General features: G+C 44.0%; 1 protein-coding gene across 2 annotated transcripts in view; it reads right to left on the bottom strand.

Moving 5' to 3' along the window:
- Positions 1 to 13,759, bottom strand: part of LOC146776042 (fatty acyl-CoA hydrolase precursor, medium chain-like) — a 762,376-nt gene that overhangs the window by 412,441 nt on the left and 336,176 nt on the right. For both annotated transcript variants that reach the window (XM_085639201.1, XM_085639202.1), the window contains one exon: positions 6,515 to 6,655. In XM_085639201.1, the coding sequence (XP_085495327.1) occupies positions 6,515 to 6,655 (141 nt within the window). The remainder of the gene's footprint in view (positions 1 to 6,514; positions 6,656 to 13,759) is intronic.

Below are 13,759 nucleotides of genomic sequence, written 5' to 3'. Positions count from 1 at the left end.
TCCTGGATGCCACTTTCTCTTTTCCTCATTCCACTACTTGATTGCAAAGCAGTTAACTGCTATTATACCCCTTCATGCCATATGAAATGAAGGCTTTACAAGATTAATTGAACCCTCAGGAAAGCATCAACGTTTAAATTACACTAATCATATTGCTGATGGTCTAGCGTACCAGCTCATGAGAGATGGAAAACATGGAGCACATGTGAATTCAGAATACTTGCAAGATACTGGTAAAGATTTGTTTAAAAAGATACAGAAACACTAAATGCAATCTGTGTGCATAAATGCATGGGAATATTTCCAAAGCGTTGGCTACCTTATGTCCATAAAGGAATGGAGATAGAGATAATGTGAAACGGTAATACCAATGCACATGCTTGTGCACCATTTTCCCCAAATGTAACATGCTCTTTATAAGATACTCCTAATAACTCATTATGAGTTAACAGAAGACACATTCTATATTACCTTAAAAATCCATTATACCATCTGGAACATCGAATAGAAAATATTATTTCCATACATTACATGTAACCAAACGAGAGAAAGATTTTATAATTGACTCCATGGAAATAATAGAAGCTGTTTATCAAAATGAATTACTGTTGAAGCTGAAAGTTATCAATCAGAATTTCTGACAGAATAACACCAAATGAACTAACATGGGGGCATATTATCAAGCGGTAGCGATAATTATTGCTGGCTGCTCTTAGCGGGAGGATTTTTATCGCTGGCTATCACTGGAAATGATCGCCATGCTAGCGCTGTATTAACAACGCATAGCACAATGGTGATAATTTTTCCAGCTGGTTTCTAGCGATGTTCCATGGAAAACGGCGAATATTATTGATGATAGGGCCTGTGGTCTTAGCCACACAATCCACCCCCCATTTCAGGTATGCCTTAGTCAGGAATTTAACAGACGTTACGGTATAAGACGTGGTGATGTCCTACTTGCTGGTATAGATAATACCACTGGTACATCAGTGAACAGAACCACAACTATGTTGTTTGGGGATGAGTTAGACGGTAAGTTGCACAAACTTATTAAGGAAAAGAAGCACTCCTCTTCTTTAAATCAGTCCTCCATTGATGTGGGGTTTTCGAAGCCTAAATTCCCCTTCCCTTGGCCCTCAATGTTGCAGTTCTCTAGAGTTCATGTGAGATTTTCTTCTGGCTGGGTTCGGGACAGAAAGGCAAATTCTCCCCCGTCTAAACCTTGGTCCTGATTTTATGATGGAAATCCATGGATTGTTGTTAGATCAACAAAGTCAGTACTTTCTTCCAGCCTAGGTGCAGTCTACTTCCGATGTGTGGGTTTTGAACATTGTGCACGTGGGTATCGCATTGAGTTCATGGCACCCCCACTGGGTTCCGGGGTTTGCCTAACTTCTTGGTTGTCCTGTCAGTCTAAGAGGACGGAGTTGTTCCTGGGATTCGAGTCACTCCTGCACCAAGGGACGGTTCAGAAGGTGTCTCCTATGGAGAGGGGGAGGTGATTTTACTCTTTGAGCTTTCTGGAGACGTAATTGACTGGGAGATTCCGTCTGGTGCTGGACTTGAAGGCTCTAAACAAGTTTGTGATTTGTGTGTCCATCAAGATGGAAAATCTTCAGAGGTTGATTCTGTTGGTTGTCCCAGGGAATTTTTATGTGGACCCTGGATCTGCAGGACGCTTACTGTCATGTCCCAGTTCCTCCCAGCTGTCGCAGGTTCCTGAGGTTTTGCATTTGGGGCAGCCATTTTTTAGTTTTGTGTCCTTCTGTTTGGCATTTGGTCTGCCCCAAGAGTGTTCAAGAAGGTAGTGGCATCCCTGCATCTTCAGGGGATCCTGCTTTACCCTCACCTCGATGATTGGCTGGTCCATGTTCCTTTTCAGGATTAGCTGCTGGTCGATCAGAGGGTGATGAGTTTGGCTTTGTAAGCTCATAGGTTTCTGCTGAACCTTTCCAAATGTCATCAGGTACCCTCTCAGGACCTGACATTTATCAGGGCCCGCTTTTACATGGACCTGAACAGGGTGGTCTTGCCAGGTTCCCAGGCTTTGACCTTGTGTTCCCTTGCTCTGCGCTTCCTACAGTGGGTTTCCTTTCCTGTTTGACTTTGGCTACAGCTTCTGGGGCTCATGGCAGTGGCAGTGTTCATGGTCCCTTGGGTGTGCTTTCATCTCCATCCTCTGTGGGTAAATCAATTGTCCCATTAAGCTCCCTGGTCTCGGGATCTGGGGCTTCTGGTGTTTTCTTCCCTCCCCTAGTTCTGCACTGGTGGACGGTGTCTGCACTCCTTTCCAGGGGTTTGCCATTGCAGCCCTCTCCCCCTGAGGTCCTGACTACGGATGCCAATGCTTTCGGGTGAGGGGCTGCGTTGGGGTCCGGCTCGCTGCAGGGGCGTTGATCCCTCCAGAAGGGGAGGCGCTCCTCTAATTTGAGGGATTTGTCAGCGGCGTCTTGGTGGTCCTGGGGTTCTGTCAGATGTTTTTGGGGCGGAATGTAGATGTGCGATCTGACAACATGGTGATTGTGGCCTACCTGAATCATCGGAGGGATCCATTCCAGGTCTCTGAATGCAGCGGTGGTTCCCTTGTTTTGTTGAGTGAAGGAGCACCTGTTGTCTCTGACGGCGGTTCACCTCAGGGGGTTGGACTATGGGGTGGTGGATGCCCTCAGTCATTTTTTACCCCCTCCCAGGAATTGTCTCTGTCTCTGGTGAATTTTCAAGATATCTGCAGGAGGTTTGGTCTTCCCTTCCTGGACCTGTTTGCTTCCTGGTACAATGCTCAGCTTCCACGCTTTTGTTCCAGAGTTCCTAAGGGGGGGTCCTGGGGTGTGGATGCGCTGACTCTTCCTTGGTCGGCCTGCCTGTTGTATGCATTCCCACCTATTACTCTGATCCCCTGGGTCCTTGCTCGTCTAGTGCAGCAGTTGGTGGTGGTGGTGCAGTTTTCGCCCCGCAGGTCTTGGCTCCCCATTCTGAAACTGTTGGCTGTTCAGGGTCCGAGGTTGCTCCCCTGCTTTCCGTGACTTCCGAGGTCAGCTCCCATTTTGCCTCTCCTGCGGCTGCGGCTATCGGTTTGGAGGTTGAGGGGCAGAGGTTGCGGCGTAGGGACTCCTTGCCACTGTGTTTCAATAAATCACTGGGTGTTACTGTTCCTCTGTGTCCTGGTGGTTTGTTGTGGATGATGCCAGTGTGCTGCTTGAGTATTCTCACTTGCAATGATTGGGACAAGGACAGGAGAGACCTGGGGGTAATGCCCTAATACTTACTAGTAATCTTCATTTCTCCTGGTCCCATCTTTCCTCAACCCATTCATTACTTCCCTTATTCTTTGTCGGCCAGCATTTATCTGGGGCTTGGTAGTTCAGGAGGAATTCTGGGTAAATATGTTTATGTACTTCCAGTGGGTGGGGAGGGTTAGGGTCCAGCATTCCTTTGTTTTTTTTTTCTGTTGGTGAAATAGGATAATCTCACTCGAATGGGGTGAAGTAAACGGGACCAGGAGTAATGAAGATCACCAATAAGTAATAGGGTAAAAATCTTTCACTTGGGATTCTGGCAGAACCCAACCTATGAAGATTCTGTAAGTCTTGGAAATTTGTTTCTTGTATCAACAACTTCCATAGCCATTTTGCTGCTATCTAGGGCTGTATTCTTGCACATTCACAAACTTTCACTTTCAGTGCCAGGACACCTTAGGGTAACTGCGCGCTATCTAAACTAAATATAAATGAAAATAGAAAAAGTTTACATTATTGACCTGTCTTTGCTAGTATTTTGGAAAGTTTAGGTATGGAAGATTTAGCTAAAGACTGAAGCTTGAGCAGCAACAATGGGGCTTTGTACCTCCTCCTGATTCTTTGGAGGAGGAACAGAATTTACTGCAACTTACATGGACTCTGGAAGGCTGGAGTGCAGACTCTTTTGGTACAGATGGGTAGTGGGCATGAACCTACGGACACAATAGAACACACCTCCTGGATGCCACTTTCTCTTTTCCTCATTCCACTACTTGATTGCAAAGCAGTTAACTGCTATTATACCCCTTCATGCCATATGAAATGAAGGCTTTACAAGATTAATTGAACCCTCAGGAAAGCATCAACGTTTAAATTACACTAATCATATTGCTGATGGTCTAGCGTACCAGCTCATGAGAGATGGAAAACATGGAGCACATGTGAATTCAGAATACTTGCAAGATACTGGTAAAGATTTGTTTAAAAAGATACAGAAACACTAAATGCAATCTGTGTGCATAAATGCATGGGAATATTTCCAAAGCGTTGGCTACCTTATGTCCATAAAGGAATGGAGATAGAGATAATGTGAAACGGTAATACCAATGCACATGCTTGTGCACCATTTTCCCCAAATGTAACATGCTCTTTATAAGATACTCCTAATAACTCATTATGAGTTAACAGAAGACACATTCTATATTACCTTAAAAATCCATTATACCATCTGGAACATCGAATAGAAAATATTATTTCCATACATTACATGTAACCAAACGAGAGAAAGATTTTATAATTGACTCCATGGAAATAATAGAAGCTGTTTATCAAAATGAATTACTGTTGAAGCTGAAAGTTATCAATCAGAATTTCTGACAGAATAACACCAAATGAACTAACATGGGGGCATATTATCAAGCGGTAGCGATAATTATTGCTGGCTGCTCTTAGCGGGAGGATTTTTATCGCTGGCTATCACTGGAAATGATCGCCATGCTAGCGCTGTATTAACAACGCATAGCACAATGGTGATAATTTTTCCAGCTGGTTTCTAGCGATGTTCCATGGAAAACGGCGAATATTATTGATGATAGGGCCTGTGGTCTTAGCCACACAATCCACCCCCCATTTCAGGTATGCCTTAGTCAGGAATTTAACAGACGTTAAATTCCTGCGTTAAGGCATACTTAATGTGATTTCAAATATCGCTACCCCTCGTTGATATTATCGCGAAGCTGCCTTCGCGATATTATTCCTCGTTGTTTTCACAGCCACGCCTCCTTTGCATCTCATTATCGATGTGAGGCGAGCTGTGTGAAAAACGGGCGCTAAGTCAAGGAATCAGGCATTAGCGTGTCCTTGATGATAATCCGATAAAATTATCGCCGCTTTTCGCCCAAAAAACGGACGCTAAACCGGCGATAATTTTATCGCGGCCCCTTGATATTATGCCCCTTAGAACCTAATAAACACTAAAACTCAAGAGCTCTATATTGCTAAAATACTGTGATACAAAAATGCTATGGCTAAAAGATTGCTTTTGTAAATTTATGTAGGTTAGTATAATTTACTGTGCTTCCCTCCATATATTTGTACCTTGATAATATGTAGCTTGAAAGTAGATACATTCTATATTGTCAAGGTTTACAGATGCTAATTTAGGAACAGTAAATCTTAACTCATCTACATATACCTATCATCACAATATTTTGGTTTTCAATATATCGGCCACAATAGTTTTGCATCATAATATTTCTGCCCTTCATATTTTCTCACGAATAGCCCTCTGAAAGCTTTCAAAATGGAAGGAGGAGATTCAAATTTGTGAAAAAGAGCTAGACAACAACGTGATGCATTGAATACAGGCAGATGTAGATTTTACATTACCTGATCGTTCTCTGCCACTGCTAAAAGCAGACAAAAACTACATTTTTAAAGATATGTCTACATATCTATCATTACAGGATCTGTGTGCACTGTTATCTCTGTTTTTTTCAAAGGAAATACATTAATCCTGGAGTTCATCACCTTCATATCAAACATGTCATGTGACATCAGCTCCTTGAAGAAATAATTTATCTGACATGAGGGATTCAATACAAGCCATAGATGTAACTTTCACACAGCCTTTCCATGTCGGCCTTTCCAACATGGAAAGGCTGCCAGAAAGTGACTTTTGGGGCCCCTAGCAGGGCCCCCTTCCCCTGGCCCTCCACTATGGGGCCTGGGAGGCACCTGCCACACGGTGTGGGAATATTTACAGACATCCATTTTTCAATGGCAGCTTGTGCTGTGGGCCTTTTCCGTCCGAATTCTGCGGTCGGAACTGTCGACCTCTGGTCAGGCCGTTTCAGTCCGCAGCTGTGCCGGTTAGATAAAAGCCCAACCGACATCGTAATCAGCCCCTAGGTAATGTCTCATCTTTAATCATCCTTAGCTCACATTTTCAGCATGCGTGCATGTTTCAGTATCTTCACATGTTCGGAACATACTTTTTGCTATGTAAGGTTTTCACTTTCTCGGGCCGAGTTTACATTATGCAAATACCATCAATAAAGTAAACAAACAAAAATAAACATACAAAAGGCGTTCATGTTTAATTTACATTATTGATACGCATATATGTCCTATAACTAGATTAGGTATATGCAGTTGACACATACTAGGGAGGAAAAGAAAAAGTATATTCAGATTAAAAACACTCACTGTTCAAACAAACCATAATCTCCCTAGACAACATTGTGTGTTTTGGTGAAGGAGACGAAAAATATTCTTACAAGAGGTATAGACCATCCCATCTCATTGTTATTGATTCCAATTAAATAGGGGACTGGGTGAGACCCCAGTTCAGCCAGAATCTCTTTAGGATCCTTCAGGAGAAATACACCGTCCATCACAACAGGGGTGAACACCAAACCCTAGGTAGACAAAATAAATCATATTTTAATATAGGAATGTTTATGGAATGAACATATTTATTAACATTGTGCATATATTTTAAAAAATAATTGGTAATGAATTCAACAAACTGAAGTAACATGTTTCTGCCCCAGGATTACAGGATCCACTGGAATATCTGGACCTAGCCAGATTACGTAAAACCTGGTACTTGTGAGGTGGGCAATCTTAAATAGAAACAGGTGGCCATCCACAGCGCCTGCCAATACTGAGTCAGGGATGGAAGTATTTTAACTGGGAGTCCTCATGTAGAACTCTGGCTCTACATATAGTGCACCAAACCGAGGTATACTGTATAGAGAGTCCAGGTAACCCATACTGGTTTCCAGAGGCACAAGTAACAAAAGCTCTCTTTTTTGGTAGTGTGGGTGAGCAGTTTAGACTTATCAGAGGTTAGTGCTAATCATTTGTTTTACTCACCGAGGCAATAAATAAGACACACACTCAAGAAAAAACCTAAGACCAATTTAGTAAAAAACATATATTTTTATAGAAATTCCAACACCAATAACTTCCTCAAGTAAGTACTTTTTGAGATATTGATTTTAACATGCATGTCAAATTTTAACTTAAATGGGTCTTTATGCAGTAATGCTTTCCTGTGCAAAAAGGCATACACCTCAGACAGTTACTTGCAATAGGTTTCCAAGGGTCCCCTCCAAGACTGAAGGTGGTAGGGGACCAATGTCCAAAGAAATCCCCTGCCATGAAGCATCCGGGGGAAGAGGTCCTGGCCGGGCTGGTAGCTTTGTGTGCTACACCAAAGAGTGGGGGCCTACCTAGAAACATGCTGCAGAGGGGGACTTGGAGGCAAGTGCAGGAGCTCGGTTCATGAGGGCTCTGGCAGCAAGGAAGCACAGCAATTTCTTTGGTACCTTGGCTGGTTAGGTGGGCTAGTGTCCAATGGGTGCTCACGATTATCCGTCTCACCAACTGAGGGGACAAAAATCATAACAGCTGGGCCATTGTTGAAGTGGGTCTCTGCTGTGCTGATGTGGCTCGATGACTGCTCAGTCTTGGAGTTTGTGGCTCCAGTTGGTCCTGGCATCTTCTTACTTGGTAGGGAGACAGATCTAACCTTCTGGAGCATGGCTTCCTCTTCCTGGCAGGCTGCTGCATCGGTGGAACCAGGAGGTGGCAGAACGGTAGACTGGACTTTGCTGTTTGGTGCCTGCAAGCTACTGCGGGGGAGCATATCCTCTACTCTGAGAAAGATTGCCGGTAAATTGAGAAGTGCTGGCAGTCTATCAGGGCACATTTTATGTTAACATTGGTGTCGAAACGTCATTGACTTACATAAAAAATTGACCATTTCCAGTCCTTGTAGAAAAATAAGAAAGTTGCTGAATAATTGTTTAAATTAGATTGGTCGTGTGCATGTATTGAAAAACCACGCAGTATGTTATATTTTGTCACTTGAATTGCATTGGTTCAAACTTCCCTTGGGACACTGAGCCCTCTATATATATATTACCTAAAAATACAGATACAAATTTGTGCTAACAAGTATTTAGTACTCTGACTGCATTATGCATAGGCGTCTCTCTTTCAACAGCCTTCTCAAGCATTAATTGCCATTGTGCACGGTTATTATCAAGTATTGTCTTCATTTTCCAGAAGAACCACTATTTTTTTCTATATAATTCAATTGCCCTGGTTCCATGAGAGTAGAGTTGCCTCTGTTTCTAAACATCTTACAAATATTGCATGCAGTATTTTCGATTTTGTTGGTACCATTTCATACAGTATTTAATGGCAGTCTGCATGAGTTTAGTGGTGGGTCCCTTAGGGTGGTACAATACATGCTGCAGCCTTTAAGGACCCTCTTCAGTCCCCTTGCCCTACATACCAGGGATATCACTTACTAGGGACTTACAGGGGTGCTAAATGTCTTGCCAATTGTGGAACAATTGTAGTTACCTAGTTTATTGGAAAGAACACTGGTACTAGGTTCATACTTAGGAGGAACCTAGTGCACTTCAGTCAAAGTTAAATCAAATAGTCAGCAAAGATTGGTGGTGACCATGTCAAAAAGGGGCACTTTCCTACACATGAAAGAGCAGTTTAGGCTTATCAGAGGGTAGTGGTAAGCATTTGTTGTACTCACAGAGGCAATAAATGAGACACACACTGAATAATTATCCTGAGACCAATTTAGAAAAAAATCACATACTTTTATAGACATTTCATCAGTAAGAACTTCATTTTTAAGTAAGTACTTTTCAAGATAATGATTTTTACAGGTAAATTAAATGTTCACTTTAATGCGTCTTTACTTAATAATGTTTTCCCATGAGGAAAATAGGTATACACTACATAGGATTACTTGCAATTGATTTCCGGTAGTCGCCTTCAGGACTTAAGGTAGTAGGGGGCCTAGGTCCAAAGAACCACAAGCAGTCAGTGTTTACCTGCCCTGCAGCGTCTGGGTGCAGAGGTGCTGTTTGGGTTGGTAGCTTTGCAGGCTACACAAAAGGTGAGAGGGGGCCACCTAGAAACAGGCTACAGTAGGAGACTTGCAGACCAGCCTGGGAGCTGCCAATGGGGGCTCAGTTTGTGAGGGCCATGGGAGCAAGGAAGCACAGTCCTGTGGAAGCTGGCCTAACCTCTCTGCATTGGAGCGCCCGGGCCAGGGCGCCCGGGTGCAGAGTGGTTAGGTAAGCTGGCCTTGTGCATCATGGGGATTCACGGTTGTTGGTCTTGATCATCGAAGAAGGAACAAAACTCAGGACAGCAGTCTTAAAGTGGGTCTCTGTGGTGCTGATGTCCTTCGATGGTTGCTCAGTCTTGCAGTTATTGGAGCACGGATTGGACTCAAAAAGAAAAGGCTTTGGTTGAGGCATGAAGTTCGGCACACCGGGTATTGGTCTTGTGCGGCTCCGATTAGTCTTTGTGTTTTCTTACTTGGTGGGGAGACGGATCTGGCCTTCTGGAGCATGACTACCTCTTCCTGGATGGCTGCTGCATTGGTTGAACCAGGGGGCAGCAGAACAGAAGATCAGACTTTGTCATTTTGGTACCTGCAAGCTGCAGGGTAGGTGGCTTCTCCACTCCAAGGGAGATTGCTGGCACTTTGAAAAATGCTGCCAGCCCACTGGTGGTCTTCGCAGATGCACTTCGGCAGGATGAGTTGGTTTGTCACGATGGATGGGACTAGGCCTGCGCAGAGCTCATGGAGTTTCACTAAGTGGAATTCTGCGGATTTGCTGAAAAACTCTGCCAAATTCCATGGCGTTCCATGAGCAGGCAAATAATTGCTTGACGACCCCTAATGAAGTCCCTTTGGATGCTGATAGTAGTTGGGTGCCAGGAACCCCTATTGTTGCCATAAGTAAGTTCTACACAGCGGGATTGGTGAGGTCTCATCAGAGGCCCTGCCCCCTTTCTCAACCACTCTGGAAAGGGGCCTCTTGGTGCACTACCGGTTGGGGGATGAAGTACCCTTTGCTGCCGAGGGTCGTTAGGGGCTAGGAACCCCTATTGTTGCCAAAAGTAAGTCCCCCACAGCGGGATTTCTGAGACCTGGTCAGAGGTCCTGCCCCCTTTTTCAACCACTCGGCAAATGCGCCTCCTGACGCATTACGGGTTGGGGGATGAATTTCCTTTGTCTCCTGAGGGTCCATGGTTGCTGAGAACCTCTATTGTTCCCACAAGTCCCCCACAGCGGGATTGCTGAGGCTATGGGTGAACGTGCCAGTAAATTCTGCTCTGCCTGTGGGTTGGTAGAGTTTTTGTTGAACTCTGCATTCTGAGCGGAGTGGTAAAACTCCACAGACTCTGCTGGCGGAGCATAGTTTACTTTCCCTTCCTAGTCGGGACAGGTGCAAGCAGACAGACAGGGTCTGGTGCCAAAAAGTCTGCAGCTGGTCCTCAGTTCTCGCTTTCATTACTCTTCTTTGTCCTCTTTCTCTTGTGTCCATCAAATCTGAGTTACTGGTATCAGGGGTCTGACTTAAATACGCAATTTAGGGGTGCTAAGGGGACTGTAAGGTAGTAGCCAATGGTCTACTTACCTTTGGGGTACCTGCATCCCATATATGACCACTTCCTGTGGGTAGTGGGCATAACCCTGACCCAGTGTATCTAATTTCAACAAAAAATAAGATGGTGAACTTCTACTTTTTGTGTTAACTTCAGGTAGTGCACCTTAGGGGTGTAAATAGGTTGATAGCGAACACGCCTCCTGACTAGCTAATTTTCGTGCCTGTCCTTGTGTCAAATGGGCCTGCGAAGGAGGTGGCTTTTCTATTGTCTGGGGGAAGACAGGGTTACATATCAAAGGAGGCAGTGGCCTGTGAAGACTCCTTCCTTGTCATTCTGATTACTAACCATCCTGCTTGGAGGAGGTGACAACACTTCCGGCCAGAGCAGGCATTGTTTCTGCCCTCAGAGAGCGTGGGCTCTCACCTGCAGAGGTCAGACTGTCTACACCAGTCAGCCAGGGTTGTATGATGGAACCCTGCATGCATTTACTCTGCATGCCTTTACAACGCAGTCACTACCCTGACTACAACATTACCATGCTTTACTTTACCAGGCATGTCATTACATTGACATGCCTTAGGGGGCCGAGGATTTTGGAATAGTATAAATTACTATTCCAGATCCAGTCTGCACAGCAATAGGGAAGGTGTTGGACCAGTTCAACAATTCACCCCCTAAAGCAATTTGTTGTAACAACTTGAAGGTGAAAGTAATGCATGGTAAGGTCGCATTTGACGTCGTGACTAAGTTGTAAAGGCAGGGCGTTGTGACTGCTAGGTAAAGGATGTTTCCATCAGCCAGCACACTAGAGGTTGGTAGGCTGTCAGGGGACACGTCTAAGGTGCCCACTTGGTGCATGTCATAATAGATTTAGCACAGGCATCAGCACACATTTTTTAGGAGGAGGTGTTTGATACCAAATACCTTAGGTTTTAATGAAGACATCAAGTTGTTGGGGACCTCATAATGACCAGTGCCCAGCAGATGTACTTAAGATGGATTCCCTGTTCACTTGTACTATCTAGAAATTAGACTAAAGAGCACAGAGGCATATATGCTCTTGCAGATATGTCCTCACATGCAATAAAATTCACCCTGACTTAGGGCTGTAAGGCATGCTGTAGGAGTGACTTACAAATATTGCATGCCATGTCTGAGGTCATGGCACACAGGGTGTGTGTCATGTCATACTTTTGTTTTTTTCTGCACTATTCCATGCAGCCTGTAATGGCAGTCTGCATGAGCTTAGTGGTGGGACCCTCAGGGTGACACAAAACATGCTGCAGTCCTTAGGGACCCCCCTTGGTACCTATGCCCTGGGTACCAGTGGTACCACTTATTAGGGACTTACAGGGGTGCTGAAGGTCTTTCCAATTGTGAAACAATTGCAAAGTTGCATTGTTTTTGGGAAAGACCACAGACACTAGGGGACCTGGTTAGCAGGAATCCACTGCACTACATTCACAATTGCATCAAATACCAGGGAAAGATTGTGGATGACGCTGTCAAAAAGGGTACGTTCCTACACCTCAACACACCCATAAGAGGATCCCAGAGCATGCACTCACCCAGGAGCACGTCCCCGACCTACATATCTTCAAAACCCCTTTACTCATAGCACTTACATTAACACGGGTACCTGGCAAAATGTTGACAAAGGACAGCATATAGTAGTCCAATGAAGGGCAGGAAGGTCTCCTAGGCAGGACCATGCCTAGGAGAACCAATGATAGGAAGCTATGAGGCCCCTGTGCTGGCTAGAGCACAGCCATATGGCCTGCCCAAAAGCCAGTATAATTTACCTGGCAATATATGAAAGAAAAGCAATAATAGCCTTGAAACATAAAAAACAGGAAGGGGGATGAGTACACATGCATTTTACAGTAAAAGGAAAGAAAGGGGGGTTTAAAGCTGTGGGCGAGTGAGAGATAATAGATTCATGTTCAGGACATGATAGGTAATCCAATTATGTTCAAGGAAAAATTCACTTCATCAGGGCCGTGATGAGAATGATTACCAGTAAATAATTGGGGAAGCTGTCCATATTCCCATACCAAAATGCAAAAGAATTACTCAGGCATTGAGTGGTTACATGTCAATTGATGTAATTCATTTGAACAATTACTCACTCAAAGCACTTACCAAATGATGTAGTCATCTACATCATGGAGTTGTTTAGAAAAACAGAACTTTATATAACAGGCTTTGCAGGATTTACAAATGCGTACTGTTGTTTATGGACTAGAGCTGTTAAATATGAAGATTCTTAAGCATGCTATCTATGTTTTTTTACAAAGAAAAAGCAGTAGAAAATGAGGATACAAAGTTTAAAATGAGTCAATTCAAATGTACGAGTTATTCTGAATCTAGAAGGAGACTATTGTTGGCCAGTTCAGACTGTGACATCTATACTTTGTCATACCTGCAGCGTTCTAGCTGCTGCTAAGTCTAATCACTCGAGTTAGGGCTTCAATGTATTTTTCGTTTGCTGGTGCCCATGTCTAGAGTTAGATCTGTTATTTACTTGAAACTCAGTGCTAATTCAGACATTAAGGTGCTTATTTAGAAGGCGGCGATAATAAATTATCGCCGCTTTTGCGGCCGTTTTCGGTTGAAAAGCGGCGATAATTTTATCACCTAATTAGCAAGGGCACGCTAACGCATGAAACCTTGCTTTAGCGCCGAGAGTCTTAACACCCAGCTTTGCATCTCTAATGAGATGCAAAGTGGGCGTTCCTGACCTGACATGATAGGAGAAATGTCGCTAAGCGACATTTCTCCTATCATCAAGTTCCACGCTATGAAGCATAGTGGCAAGGAAAGTAGCGATAACCCCTGTTATCGCTACTTTCCTTACGCTTGCTTCAGGACTGACTTAGCCATGATATCCTATGGAAGGTGGATATCATGGCTAAGTTTGTGAGTCCCTATCAACAAGCTAACGCCACATTTTGTGAGATTATCGCTGGGTTTCCAGCGATAATCTCACGTTAGGCAGTTAGCGTTAGGATTTTTATCGCTTTTGAGATAAGCGTTGCTAATAGCACGCTATCTCAGCGATAAAAATCCACGTTTGCCGG

This window comes from Triturus cristatus, chromosome 12, assembly GCF_964204655.1.
Source record: "Triturus cristatus chromosome 12, aTriCri1.1, whole genome shotgun sequence".
NCBI lineage: Eukaryota > Metazoa > Chordata > Amphibia > Caudata > Salamandridae > Triturus > Triturus cristatus.
This window is presented reverse-complemented; position numbering and strand designations above follow the sequence as displayed.